This window comes from Aulostomus chinensis, chromosome 10, assembly GCF_037954235.1.
Source record: "Aulostomus chinensis isolate RoL2024-O1b breed Wild chromosome 10, RoL_Achi_v1.0, whole genome shotgun sequence".
Taxonomy (NCBI): Eukaryota; Metazoa; Chordata; class Actinopteri; order Syngnathiformes; family Aulostomidae; genus Aulostomus; species Aulostomus chinensis.
In genome coordinates, this window is record NC_141329.1 from 14,475,243 (window position 1) to 14,490,265 (window position 15,023).

General features: G+C 42.1%; 1 protein-coding gene across 4 annotated transcripts in view; it reads left to right on the forward strand.

Moving 5' to 3' along the window:
- The window catches only part of iqgap3 (IQ motif containing GTPase activating protein 3), a 50,148-nt gene extending 37,718 nt beyond the window's left edge, over nucleotides 1-12,430 (forward strand). For all 4 annotated transcript variants that reach the window (XM_086216128.1, XM_086216129.1, XM_086216130.1 and 1 more), the window contains 8 exons: nucleotides 5,502-5,625; nucleotides 6,432-6,552; nucleotides 7,088-7,175; nucleotides 9,091-9,303; nucleotides 9,394-9,557; nucleotides 11,342-11,464; nucleotides 11,750-11,858; nucleotides 11,968-12,430. In XM_086216128.1, coding sequence (XP_086072254.1) covers nucleotides 5,502-5,625; nucleotides 6,432-6,552; nucleotides 7,088-7,175; nucleotides 9,091-9,303; nucleotides 9,394-9,557; nucleotides 11,342-11,464; nucleotides 11,750-11,858; nucleotides 11,968-12,078 — 1,053 coding nt within the window. In that variant the 3' untranslated portion in view covers nucleotides 12,079-12,430. The remainder of the gene's footprint in view (nucleotides 1-5,501; nucleotides 5,626-6,431; nucleotides 6,553-7,087; nucleotides 7,176-9,090; nucleotides 9,304-9,393; nucleotides 9,558-11,341; nucleotides 11,465-11,749; nucleotides 11,859-11,967) is intronic.
- Nucleotides 12,431-15,023: the final 2,593 nt, after the last annotated feature.

Genomic DNA, 15,023 nt, shown 5'->3' on the forward strand with positions numbered 1-15,023 from the left:
AAACTAAAGCTAAAAACAACAAGAGCTAATAATAATGAGTGCAAATAGAGAATAAATAAATAGATGAAACAGAATCAAGACAACAAAATTAACAGTGTCAGTTTTTGCACAAATAGGAGGTAATTAATAAATAAAAAATATTGCACAGAAATGTGTTGTCCATATGCGAAATATGCACTGAGGAATTTTGTGGTCCCGAAAGCCATTCGGATATTGTCCGTGAGTGTGCATGCGTGCGTGGGTGGGTGGGTGGGTGGTGTTATTTGGCATTTAGCAGTCTGATGGCAAGGGGGGAGTAACTGTTCCTGAGTCTGGCTGTTCTGCAGCGGATGCTGCGGAACCTTCTGCCAGACGCCAGGCGGGAGAACAGTCCATGCTGAGGGTGGGTGGGGTCAGAGAGGATCCGGTGGGCTCTGATAGGCAGCGGTTGTCTGCTATGTCCCAGATGAGGGGGAGCGGGGTCCCGACGATCTTTTCCGCCGTCCTCACCACTCTCTGCAGAGACGTCCAGTCTGAGGCCCTGCAGCTCCTAGACCAGACGGAGATGCAGCTGGTCAGCAGGCTCTTGATTGCCCCTCTGTAGAAGGTGGTTAGGATGGGAGGAGGGAGGGAGGCTCTTCTCATCTGTCGCAGGAAGTGCAGGCGCTGCTGTGCCTTCTTCGCCAGGGAGGAGGTGTGGAGTGACCAGTTGCTAGTGTAGATGCAAACACAACCTCCCCAGGTTTTACCTGTGAGAGCATGGCTCCTGTCGGACCTGAATGTTGTTAGCCCGTCCAGGCGGTGTCTGGGACAGAAGAGTTGAGCCACGTCTCGGTGAGAATGAGGATGCAGCAGTTCCTTGTCTCCCATTTGGTGTTTAAGTCCAGCTTAAGGTAGTCCAGTTTGTTTTCCAGGGAGCGTACGTTGGCGAGCAGGACTGATGGAAGCAGGTGTCAGAACGGGTTAGCTTTTAGTCTTGCTGTAAGTCCACCGCAACAGCCGCGCTTCTGCTTCCACTTGCACCGCCTCCGATATCTCCATGGGCGGCCTGTGCTGGGGGGGACTCTGCTACTCTGTAAGCCGCTGGATCTGACCGGCGTAGCAGACCGAGGTTGTGTAGAGCGTTCCGTGTCTCCGGTCTTAGTGTTTACGGGTCCAAGTTGCTGACTTTACTCAGACTGATGATAGCCTGCTGGTCGTAAACTGTTCTTGCACCAACGTTTGATGGTAAAAACAGTGGTTTAGATGTCAAAATTACCGAAAAAGTTGCATTGTTACTGGGAGCCGAAGCAGCCGGACAGGGCGCTGCCATTTTTTCAATTCAATGACTTCTTCCTGTAGTCCAAAACCATCTCCACTGTCTTTAGAGCGGTGAGCTCGATGTTTATCCCGTTGCACCAAATCACCAGGTGGTCAACCTACCACCTGTAGGCGGACTTGTCACGATCAGAGATGAGTCTGATGAAGGTGGTGTCGTCCGCAAACTTCAGGAGCTTGACAGACTGGTGACAGGAGGTGCAGCTGTTCGTGTACAGGGAGAATAGCAGAGGAGAAAACGCAGCCCTGGGGGGATCTGGTGCTGATGGTCTGAGAGTTGCAAATGTGTTTTCCCAGCTTCACACACTGCTTCCTGTCAGACAGGAAGTCTGTAATCCACCTCCTGGTGGAGTCAGGCACATCCAGCTGGGAGAGCTTCTTCTGTAACAGGCTTGGGATGATGGTATTGAAGGCAGAGCTGAAGTCCACAAACAGGATCCTGGCGTAGGTTCCTGCGGAGTCCAGGTGCTGGAGGATGTAGTGGAGGGCCAGGTTGACAGCATTGTCAACAGACCTGTTGGCTCTGTAGGCAAACTGCAGGGGGTCCAGGAGAGGGTCGGTGATGACTTTGACAAAACTGCAGGGGGTCCAGGAGAGGGTCGGTGATGACTTTGACGTATGAAAGCACAAGGCGCTCGAAGGACTTCATGACCACAAGGCGCTCGAAGGACTTCATGACCACAGAGGTCAGGGTGATGGGTCTGAAGTCATTTAGTCTTGCGGTCTTTGGCTTTTTGGGAACGGGAATGATGGCTGAGGTCTTGAAGCAGGCTGGCATATGACAGGTCTCCAGTGAGGTGTTGAAAATGTCTGTGAACACTGGAGACAGCTGATCAGCGCAGTGCTTCAAGGAGGATGGGGAGACAGAATCCGGTCCGGCTGCTTTCCGGGGGTTGTGTCTCTTGAAGATTTTGCTGACATCCCTGTCGTGGATGGAAAGAGTCATTGCTGAGGAGGAGGGGGAGGGGGGGCATTAAGGTGGGCATTGATGGAGGTGACTGGATCTGGGGCTGTTGGGTGGTGTTGTGGGGGATGGTTGCAGGGCTGTCCCTTTGCCTTTCAAAGCAACAGTAGAACTCATTTAGGTCGTTGGCTTGGCGTCAGTCATTGATGGAGTTTGGGGCTTTAGGCTTGTAGTTGGTGATCTGCCTGAGCCCTTTCCATACAGACACAGTCGTTGGCTGAGAACTGGTGTTGGAGCTTCTCAGAGTACAGTCGTTTAGCCTCTTTCACCGCCTTGCTAAACTTGTACTTCTCCTTTTTGAGTCTGTCATTGTCCCCACTCCTGAAGGCCTCTACCTGTGCCAACCTTAGCTCTCTGAGTTTGGCTGTGAACCAGGGTTTGTCATCAGTCTGGATGAGTACACGGAGGCTGTGACGTCATACATCAGCTTCTGTGAAGACTGTTGTGATCCATCACGCACCAGGGTGTCGGTAGCAGACCTGAACACATCCCAGTCAGTAGAGTCAGAACACGCCTAGAGAACCTCCACAGCCTCACTGGTTCACTTCTTTGAAGTCCTCACTACAGGTTTGCAGAGCTTTAATTTTTGCCTGTAGGCAGAAATCAGGTGGAGCATGACGTATTCGGAATTGCCGAGTACAGCACAGGAGACGGCGTGATAAGCATCCCTGACTGTGGTGTAGCAGTGATCCAGAATATTCTCATCGCTGGTGGGGCATTTAACAAACTGTCTGTATTTAGGGAGTTCGCAACCGAGGTCACCTTTGTTAAAGTCTCCAAGAACAATAACTAAGGAGTCCGTTTAGGTCCGCTCCACACACTGTATCTGGTCAGCGAGCATGCACTGTGCGTTCTGCACATTGGCCTGCGGCGGAGTGTAAACACCCACCAGATTGAATGAAGCGAACTCACGGGGTGAATAAAATGCCTTACAGCTACAGACATTTTCTGTAGGAGCATACACTGAGGGTAACATCAACCTTGCATCATCTTTGAACCCAGTATAAGGACACCAGCTAATCACAACTAGCTAAACAGTCAGAACTCGATTCCGTGATGCTAGCTAGCTAGCTAACTTGCAACCCTGGTAGCAACCATACAAATCGAATCAATTTGCAAGATACAGCCATTTCAATTTACATTACACAACATGTTCCCTCATGGAAGAGCACTGTGCAGCAAGCTCAACAAAAATATATCCTCGTAAGGCATGTTAACAGCTAACGCCCTTGGCTATTCGTGCCTCTAGAACTAGCTACTAACACAGGTTTGTGAAGAGACATGTAGGCTAAGCTTCAAAACATTAGCAGAACATACTGTATGTTCCCATGGACATAGAATTCATTAGGTTGACTAAACTTACCTTCAATTTTGAGGGGTTGCCCTTATTATAATCTTTATAATCGATGTGTTCATGTAGCATCTATACAATGGTAGGTCATTCCTCACCTCAGCCATGCAGGTTGACAACCTGCTCAGCGTGACCTTGTAAAGTGCATTTGAACGAATCACGTTAGCAGAAACCAACACCAGAGTGATAGACGCCGACACTGGCCAATGCAAATTCATTGTTGGTTCCTGACAGAAAGGAAATGACCTTATTTAGATTACATATGTGGGAAATGTGCTTGAGAATGTACCGTTACAATGATATCAAATACTTTTATAAGCAGTATGGCACGTTGTGTTAGAATTCGAACTTTCAGGCAAATTTAGGTGAAATCTAATGGTTGAGTAAACAAGTTGAAATAAAATCACCCCCTACATGTGTAATTTGCATGTTTCTGTATGGCGGTTTGTGGTGGTTTGAAAGTATATATGTTTAGGGATAGAACCAGCCAAAAATTTCAATATTGACCATTTCATGAGAAATCAATGTTTTTGATGTCAAATTTGATGTTTCTTAGATGTCAAATTGGTATCCAAAAATGTACCCAGTTCAAAGGTCAAATGTTGAATGCCAATATGATGTCCAAGCGGGGTCATGGTTGGACGTCCAAAAAGTGGATCTATTTTGGACATCGAATAGATGTCCAGAATTGGTCATGGACTGACTGACATGCAGATCATGTCTATATTGGGTCAGAGACGTGAGCAGGGGATGCTAAGAGTGGCAGCGTGACGTCTGTAGCCTCTTGACACCTGTACCCTTCTTCAGCAGTTTCTGCCAGAGTTGTTAGCAGCAGCAGCAGCAACCATCTTCAACCACTCATCTGAAGTAAGGTTTTGGGGCTATTTGTCAGCTTTGTCTTGAGAGAGGAAGAGGAAGAGGAGCTTCGATTCGTCGCTCCACAGAACCCCCCAATATTTAAGGCGAAGATCCTATTATGTTTGCTCGGCAGAGCAACACATTAGCAGCACTAAAAACCAGCAACCCCCAAAACCCATGAGGCAGCTGGGCCAGAGGGCACATACACACCCATTCAAAACCTGGTATTAGACTGACTGCTGTCAATGAGCGCGTGCAGTATGCGCATAATTCCCATAAATTATTATTTTTCCGCCGCCAAAAAAACACTTAATTTAACCCCCTAGACATGCACGAAATTTGCTGGAATTTTGCACACTTGTCTGGTCTGGCGAATAATTTTATATTCTACAAAAAATTATTTTAAAAACTCAATAGCGCCACCTAGGGAGCCACAAAACTAAACAACACATTTGGAGCGCTATAACTGCTTGCACGAAAGTCCCACAAACATGAGACCATCACTGTTGAACTCGTCTCATCAAGACGCAAAATTCATACACTCTGACCCCTCACCTATCTACAACAGAATGTCCACACTTTGGACAAACTGTCAAAATTAGGACTTTTTTTACTCCTCGAACAAAATCTATCTCCTCCTAGTGCATTAATGATATGGTGTGTAAAGTGATCACAAAAAACGAGAAGTCCAAAATAAATGGCCTGCATGCATAGGGCATTTGTGTCTTAATTCAGTTTAAGCTTATTGTTAGTTAGCTCTAGAGAAGAAATGGCCAATTGTAAAGTAGACTATGAAAAACCAGGCTTTCAAGACAGGTGGTAAGCAGAATATCTGTTTTGTGACATTAGAGGTAAACTTGTTTTCAGAGCTGATTGGATTCTGGTTGTAATTGTAGAATATAACTTAAAGCACCACATGTATGGTTTTATTTTTATAGATGGATGTGTACATAGATATAATTCCTAGTTTTCTTAGTCAACAAATTTTCTGCTTAAATGCTCAAACATTAACTAAATTTTCACTCCTTCCAGCTATTGTTGGAGCATCAGAAAGTTTTATGTTTGGAATCATCAGACCCGCTCAGACTCTTGCTGAAGGACATTGGATCTGTTCCTACCCTGCAGGAGCTGATGGGTACTACAACCAATACCACAGGTACCACAAAGTCTGTTAACTATTGGACCTACTAACACTGGACTGATATCACTTGTCCAGAAAAATTCTCATCAAGGTCTTAATTGGTTAGGAGGGAGAGTGTTCTTAAAATTAGATGGTCACCTAAAAAATGTGCAAGTTCCTTCTTTCTCCATATGTTCTTTGAATTCTTGAGGGTGAACAACTTTAGTTTGCAACTCATCCATACTATCACACATACTAAGAATTGATCATTTGCCAGGATCATACACAGCAGTGAGTTAGTTTTTCCATACTTTTTGTCCAATACACCTACAGACACACCCCTGTACCAGCTCGCATCATTTGTTAACATTGGCAGGAGCAAGTAAATTGTCTCGCTGCACACCCACAGTTTGAATGAATGTGTTCATGTATGGGTCTGACACAAAAATATTAAAGACAAAAGTTGATGTGAATTACTGTTCAGTTCATGTATTTTCATTCAAAATCATTTATTGCCCTTGTAGGATTATTTCTAAATGTTAAACTATCTTTCTGGCATTCCTCATAACACTTCAGAGAGCTTGCCCCCCGGTCTTTATTCAATCTACCAAATTATTAAAAAATGATCAGTAACTGTTGATTGATGTTTGAAAAACATGAGCCAAAATGTTTTATTTTAATCAAAGACTCTTCCATTTTTTAAATAATAATTTATTCCGTTAGAAACCAGCCTGGAGATGTTGATCTTGATTAAAGTGACAGAACACACAATTCTAAATCTTGTTTGTAATATGCTCTGTGGATAAAGCAGGTAACCAGGAAGTTATATTTGTCCTCAACAGCTGATTCAGGATCCAACTCATCTCAAAGCACCAAGATTGAGGTGTCCCTGACTCTTTCTGATAAGTTTGAGATCTTCAATGGATCTGAAGACACACCAGACACCAGAAGACTGCTGCTCACGTATGTTTCCAGTTAGCATAGTGCATACATCTAGTCATCATCTGACATTTATGGGTTTTTCAGTACTTCTTTTTATTTGCATTTTTCCCTGCATTTCTTATGCCCAGGATAATTTCAAAAACAACAGTTGGAGTGAAATGTCAGGTAGGGTTATAACTTGGAGAAACAAATGATGTGTACTGTTTTTTTTTTTTTAATAAAGACATCATTTTAATTACATTGCCCATAAATTTCTTCTCCTATCCCTTTTTACAGTAGACTAATCAATTATTTTACACATTTTCATTGCATCCCTAAATTACTTAATACGATTCCAAATTTTACAACTTAGAAGCACAAGTTGTTCCTTAAAGCCAAAATTGAAAAAACTAAACCGTGCATGTGCAAACTGCAGACATTTTTTGATAATCAGCATAATAAGTGCAGACATCTGCATTTTCACCTATCCTTAACTACTCAGCCTTTTGGCCTCCCCAGCATTGTAAGTGCAGTTTAGTTCACTGAACTTGTTTTTGTTTTTCCCTTTGTTTTTCAGCACAAAGCAGATGATCATTGATGTCATCAGGACTCAGCCAGGGGAGACTCTAAGTGATGTCCTGACAGCATCTGCCTCACATGAGCAGGTACAAACACGCAGCAGGGCTAGCAGCTAGGCTAGTTAGCTGAGGCTAGCTAAATGCTAGTTAGTACCGTGGAGGTATAAAAATGTGGAGTGTTAATTATAAAGCTGAGCGCTTAGCGGGAGAGAGGGATAGAGAGAGGAAAGGACAGAGATGAACCCAAAAATGTGTGTTAACACACTTGTGCAGGATTAATAACAGGTAACACCCTTTTTGAAATGTTACGGCTATTAATAACTAACATCAATAAATATCGTATAATTCTATATAATAGTATCTGCTAATTACAGGACATCCGTCACATAAACAGAACATTCATAGACATTATACAAGCACAACTAAGCTATTTCTCTGCCCAGAAAATGCCTAGTTAAAGGAATCCTTACTTGACCCGGTGGAGCAGTAAGGGATTCGATCTCCGTGTTCCGGAGCGCGGTTCGGCTTGACTTGGTCCTTTGCGGAGTCTCTACTGTCGCTGCACTGCCAGCTCGAGGTCCAAAGAGGAGAGCCGAAGAGGCTGGAGACCACCGAAGAGGTCGAACCTTCTCCGCGCTGAAGTTTTTATGTGGACCAGCAGATGGTGTCACTTCCCGTGGGATGGTACTGGTTCTCGGCCAATAGCATTTTGACAGGCGAACTTCCGGTCAAGCAGAGGCACAAGTTCTTGGAAGGGGGTCAATGGCCAGATTGAGACCCATTTTACAATCCTTTTATGACCCTTTGTTCAAGAACATGTGGTCACTCAAATGCAGGCTTTGAAAAGGGGTGTTAGGCCTCACAGGCCGAAAGCCTTTCTTCAGCTGGATTAATTGTCACATCTCTGAATTAATCTCTTGCTGAGTTGGCACGACATTCATCAGACAAAAGTTTGAAATGGCCTGCTACTTCATATGTGGCAAATTTTATTTGTTCCAACTAAACTGCACTGTGTGTTGAGTTTTTGTACATGAGAAATGCTTTAAATGTACCAGATGAGAAACGGTGTCTGTGTGTGCATAATGAGCTTACTTGAAATACTTTTCTGCTGCACAATACATTATGTATTCACTGTGCTCAATGGTAGACTTATTGCCACACAGTACTTGTTCATTTTGTGAAGCAGTTGGATTTGCAAGATCTAGAGTTCAAACAAGAATCCCTCTTGCCAGGCTTCAAGTTTTGTGCTTTTGTCAGGACAGTACTCGTTTCGGCCAATCAGTATCCTTTTAGAGAGGGAGGGGCATGGTTTTGGTGTGATGAATTAACAACTGTGTTCAAAACAATAATGGGGGTTCCTGAGGAAGTTATTTTAAATGCTTTCTATCAGAAACCATTTCAGGTGGCTTTGGTTTCTATGGGAGTTTGTTGATCTGTCTGGTTGAGGAAATACTTGGCAGGGGATTGAAATTCAAATGGTCTGCCCTTTCTGTGGAGGACTTACCAGATGGTAACCATGCCATCTGATATGGCTGTTTCATCCAAACGTTTTCAAATATCTATTACATTGCCCACAGTATGCATAGTGTAGACAGGGTTTTGAGTTTTTCTGCTTTCTCAGCTCTGCTCCCTTTTCACCTGTGACAATCAAGCTAGATTGTGGTAACCAACAGTTTTTCTTCTATTCATTATATTCCCTTATGTTTATCATATTCTCTGTTAACGACCACAGTGTTTATGTGTTTACAGTCTACTTAAGTAGACCTTTTTTTTTTAACTGATGAATGAATTATGGATTGAATGAGCAATCCATATATTATACTGATGCAAGATTCAGCTATTTGATCTGTGCATCGCTTTTCAAAAAACACAATTATTTGAGGGCTACATTATCAAGCAGAGCTGTCATTGTTGTAAGATTGAGTTGGCTTCAAGAAATGTATGGGGACACAGAAAAGAAAATATCCCCACGGAGACACATTCTTCCTTTGTGTTCAAACAGGAAGTGTGCCATTATTCGCTGATCCAGCGGCGTGTCCGCCAGGAAGCTTGTTTACTTGAGAGGATGACGAGGAACCAGTCACTTGTCAGTGACTGTAATGTTACACTGGGGGTGAAGAAGAGGAAGATCGAGAGGTATCTTTGTCATTTGGAGGGACTTGGAATCCTCACACCGCCTCACAGCCACAACCAGATCCTGCTGATGATTGCCAAGGTGAAAAATAGTCAGTCAAATTCACTCTCTGCTGATTGTGACCAGCGTCACTATATTTATTACATTTGTGTATTTATGCACCCCTTGCAGGATGTGCGACATCAGCATGCACACCGCCAGCACCGCAGGGAGGAGCTTAAGAAACTCCGCCAGACTATCAACAGCCTGCATGCAAAGAGCAGTTTCCACAGTGAACAAGTTGACTACTACAGACATTACATCAGTTCTTGTCTGGACAACCTGACCGCTAAAAGGTAACACATTTAAGGGGTGAAACTCAGGTGTTGGAGGTCACACACTCAAAAGTATCGATCACTGCTGCCACTGATGTACTTGCTCATACACATGGGGAATTGTCAGGAGTAAACTAATAGTAGTAAATTAATTTAGTGTGATTCTAATAACTGCATCAGTAAGTGTTGCACTTTCTTTACTATCCTGCTAGGTTTCAAAATAGATATGTAATATACCTGTATATCATAACAGAACATCTACTCCAGTCTGCCAACATATGACCCAGCTAATTGATATCTGGGAACTAAATCAGGGTGTTAACTGGTTGACCAGCTGAAGCAATGATGAGGCAACCACTGAGGACTTGGTCAGAAGTCACAATCTTGAAAAAAAAAAAAAAATTTTTGCGCTCCAAGTTCACCAAAAACCCTCCGCTAAAAACACCTCCCCAATATTGAAATGACTTCCTTTTGTAGTCTGCTCCCATCATAATTACACAGCATGAACCATTATACAGCTTAAGTCACACACATCCATGTAGATATATCATAAATATCTACATAAAACCTGACCCAATATAAATACATCATCAGTAAATACCCATACAATATTTACACTTGACTCAAGTAACCAAAGTCCCCTCGACCACCTCCCCCACTTGATACCTCCCCCTGCAACTGTTTGACCCAACACCCTGGCAGAAAGAGAAGCAGCAGCAGCAGTAAGTTGAGGGCTACAAAGAACAATTAAACTATCGGTTTAGTTATATTTAGCTGTTATCACTTTTACCTAGCAATAATACAGTTTTGATTTCAATATTTAATGAGTATATGATTCATCACATTTCAGTGGCTGTTTGGATTTAATGCTCTTCATGCTCCACCCACTATAACCTTTGTCTGAGTGTCTTTCCACACAGCCATGTCAGACCTGTCATTGGTTTAAAACTTCCAAATCAGATTTGGTCAGTTTAAAATCGCCCATTTAAAAGTCCCTCCAGAAAAAGCGCTGTTATGCGATCGCATAATTGAATGCTTAATTAGCCAAAGTCCACACATATATGTGGGGGCCACATTTTCTGAAAGACGCTACACTGTTGCTGTATAATTCATTGATTTCCACACCAAATGCGTGAAATATGCAGGGTTTACATGATTTCATAATCCCCTCATTTTCTTTGAAAAAAACCCCACATATCTTCATGGAAAGTTGAAAAATTTTGTGTTTACTTCACATGAGCGGCCATTTTCCTCCTGTTGCCTTGGGAATGTTGTGAGGTGACGCCATCAGGAATCTGCAAACCCCGCAAAGAAGACTCGATGAAGCCTGCAGATCAGTCTCATTTGCCAACAAAAATAAGTTTGGAACTTGTTTGACTCATAAAAGTTTAAGTTTGAGCCATGTGTTTATTGAGGTCTGAAATAAAACAAGATAAGGACTTGATTACTCCCAGCAGTTTGTGTGATGCACAATGCTTGCTTATCATAGGAAGTCATTAGAAATGACTCTACATTAAGGTCGTACCCTAGTGAGAACAGAATTTTGGGGGAATCACTTTTCTTATTCACCAAACAAACAAACCAAATTTTTGCAAATTCCCGTAATTTCATGTCAGAAAGTTTCATAAATATCCTACATATTCCATTGCATTTAAGAAAATGTGCTGCATAATGAATGATATTTGCCTGCGACAATGACCAAAAACAAAACAAATGCATTTTTCCGGAAGGACTGATGTAACATGAACCTGTTGTCATGTGGACTCACCAGGCTCCTCAGGACTGTAATTGGTTATGTGTTGCAGTAAAGTGACTAGTAAGAAGGCAACGGAGAACAGAGGAAAAAAGGTTCCTACTCTGAGCTACAGCGCTGCCCGACTCCAGGAGAAGGGGGTTCTCTTAGAGATTGAAGACCTACCAGCGACACAGTGAGAATGCACAAACAATTTTCAGACCCATCCAACTTGCAAAAATCAGGATGTGGAAGTGCGATTGACACAGGAATTGAGGCTATAATTTCATTGTAAATAAGGAAATATCATTGGCATTGTTGCATTTAACATCAGACTTTTAAATATCAAGCTTTTAACATTGCATTTCATTGATTAAACTTTATGTAAAATGTTTCAACATCATATTTTTATATCTAAATTTAAACCTGCATACTTAACATTGTCTTGTATTGTTAGCTGTTGTTCATTTTTATCTCCCAGGTTTAAAAATGTGATTTTCAACATTGTTCCTGGACCAGAGAAAGGAACCTTCAATGTTAAAGCGTGCTTCCTTGGCATCGAAATGGAGGAATTCCTGCTCAAATACCAGGTAACAAGACAGGCTAAATACTCAAGCGGCACTGAGAAAAATATTGTTGAATTAGAAGTGTGTGTGTGTGTGTGTGTGTGTGTGTGTGTGTGTGTGTGTGTGTGTGTAGGACCTGCTGCAGCTACAGTATGAGGGAGTCGCAGTGATGAAGATGTTCAACAAGGCCAAAGTCAATGTCAACCTCCTCATCTTCCTCCTCAACAAAAAGTTCTTCAAATGAACTAAGGCACACTCTAACCTTTCACCTCAAACTTTGTCTCAATTTTTTCGTTATTACATACTTCTCTACATTCTACATGTCGTCCTTTTTTACCCATCTTTGTTTCTTGCATACCTGCCCACGTTGTAAACAGTCCAACATCTTTTTAAGTCGTTTTGTTTTTCATGAACTTTTTAAATTACCCAAACATGTTTTCAGTTGATCCAAAAGAATTGCCTTTCAGATGACTGATGGCTCTAATCAAGGGCTTGTCACTGTTTTCATCTCTATTTTTTTGTTGACTCTTTTAATTAAACTCATTCAAAGAAAATGTTTTAACTGCCAATAAAAATTGAATGGATTTTTTAAAAAATGGATTGTTTTGATTGACTGTTTTTATGTTGCTGTACAAGTTGGTCTTTGTTCTCGCAAGCATTTTTGAGAGTTAAATTTGTTCCTATTAACCAGAAGTCTTCAATGCAAATAATGATGCTGGATGAGATGAGGATTCAACCAGTAAACCAAACAATAACTATGTAAGAGGACTTAAAACCCATGCACGTGGAATTTGGATCAAACTGAAAATGCAAAAAATTCTGTTCATCATTTTAACATTCCACCACCAGGAGGGTCCCTCTGACCTCAGGACTTTCAGCTCATACTCAGTGCTGTTCTTCCCCCTACCAGCCATTTGTTAATGCATCTGACTATGCACTGAACAGTCTCAAGGGCATCTTTGAAGAACCTGCACCTGGGTGCTGCCTGGAGACCCAGCGACTATGACCTTGTGCCAAGTGCCTGCTCTTGTGCCGCCATGAGTAAAGCCTCTGCTTTCTTTCAATCTAACCCTCTCCAGATGCTGGTAGGATTTCTTGATATCAGCTACTTCTTTTATCTGTTGGTAGTGCATGCCATGCAGAGGCTTGTCCTTAAATGATGATTCATCCTCCTCAATGTCATAAAATTTCTTCTGCCTGAGTTTTTGACTTAGCAGTTTGCTGGCTGTGTAAAGATGTACACACCAGATGCATTTTTCATACAAGTAAAATGCCAATACGCTCTTTTAGAGCTGCTGTTTTTGTAATCAGTTTTTACATTTATGACATTTGCTTTCTGAAATGAGTTAGATTGTTCTGACTTTCACAAAGCAATGTATTAACATTTACATATGGACAATAATGATCAATAGCTTTATTACACAAACAAACCCCTTTGAGTGTAATAACTAGGGCTGTAATCAACCAAAGAAATTCTTGGTCAACTGAAGCCCTCAAATTTCGACTAAAAATCGACTAATGTTAAAATGAAAAATATACTGTGTCAACTATCAGCACAAGACCTGTTGAGGAATATTTAGACAATTGTTTATGTCACGTTATAATAATTGACCGACACTATCATTTGTCCTGCGCACAGAGCCAGACTGAACGGAGGAGCTCAGCATCGCGGCTGAGACACAAATAGACTTTTAATTTAAAACTTTACTCTTAAACACAAAAGGGCAAGTCCACTGTAAGAATTTTTACAATTAAAACAAAAACAATTATTAGACTTAAACATTGAACTGTCAATTTTGATATGTTCATAGACTCAAAACTGACGGGGCAACCTCAGGTGGACAAGTTACCTTTCTGTTTCTAGGTGATACGCCATGTTTGTAGTGGAGCTGTGATATACAAACTGTTGTTTGCAAACTTTGCATTTGACTTTTTTTCCATCATCTATTTTCATGAAATGCTGCCACGCTGCAGATGTCTTTGACGTGGTGGACGAGGACTGACTTTAAATGAAACCCTCAAAATTAAATACACATTAATCAAACCACCAGACTTTGGCCTTCTGGTACTCTTCAGTCTGTCTGTCTCTAGTGGGTCGGGCTAGTCCAAAATAGCAAGAACAGGGGGGGGGGGGGGGGGGGGGTGTTCAAAGATAGATTATCTGTGAAACGGGTGCTTTCAGTACTTTGCTCCTGATGAAATTAACGTGGCAAAAAAACTGACCAATCAGAATTTTGGTCGAGACAACATATCGACTAATAAATCGACCAGTCGACTGGGAGATTACAGCCCTAGTAATAACAAATCACTGTCCAAATTTATGTTCTTATAATGACATTTGTCTCAAACCAGTATTTAAGATGTCACCTGTGTCTACAATGAACGTAGAATTCGGGGACTGTTGGGAGCGCAATGAGTCGACATCATGTAGTTTGGGTGGGAGGTGCTCAAATTTAGGCTTATGTTAGAGTGGCTTGCAAAAGTCAATGGCAGTGGCTGGCAAATTGGCCTTTTGTAAGACTGCCTATAATCATGAGCAGGTACACCATTTAATTATCAGGGCCTGTTGTCCTGAGCCAAGGGGGTGGGCGAGCAGAGGCATGAGCCGCTGAGCAGGTAGAGTGGAGGTGGACAATGAGTCCTTCAACTCATCAAATACTTCATCTGACAACTCCAAAAGGCTGTCGGGGACAATTGGTGACATTCACCTGAAGCACATATACTGCAACTTATTGGAGCCAAGTGTTGTGTTGTTACATAATAATATATTAATCATTTCATAGTGTGATGAATTGAGTTGAAGGACTTCTACCATTCACCGCCATGCTGCACAATAAGCAGCTCATGCCTCTGCCCTCCCACCGGCACACAATGGGCACTGATATTTAAAGGTAATGTACAATATCAAATAATGACGATTGGCAATATGGCAATAGATCAATTTGTCTAACTATCCCTTTAAATTAGAAAATTGTATTTAATATCATTTGTGATTTAAGGGTTTATATTATATTGATGTATGCAGGGCTGGGATTTTCCAGATGTCACAAGCACCCCAAGAACGGAGAATGTTTTGCACAGGTAACGTTTGCCTTTGTTAAGTGATTGCTTTGCTTCATGAGCAAATCAAGTCATCAGTGGTGGAGCAAAATAATCTTTGGTTATTTGATAACTCCCCTGAAGACCCCC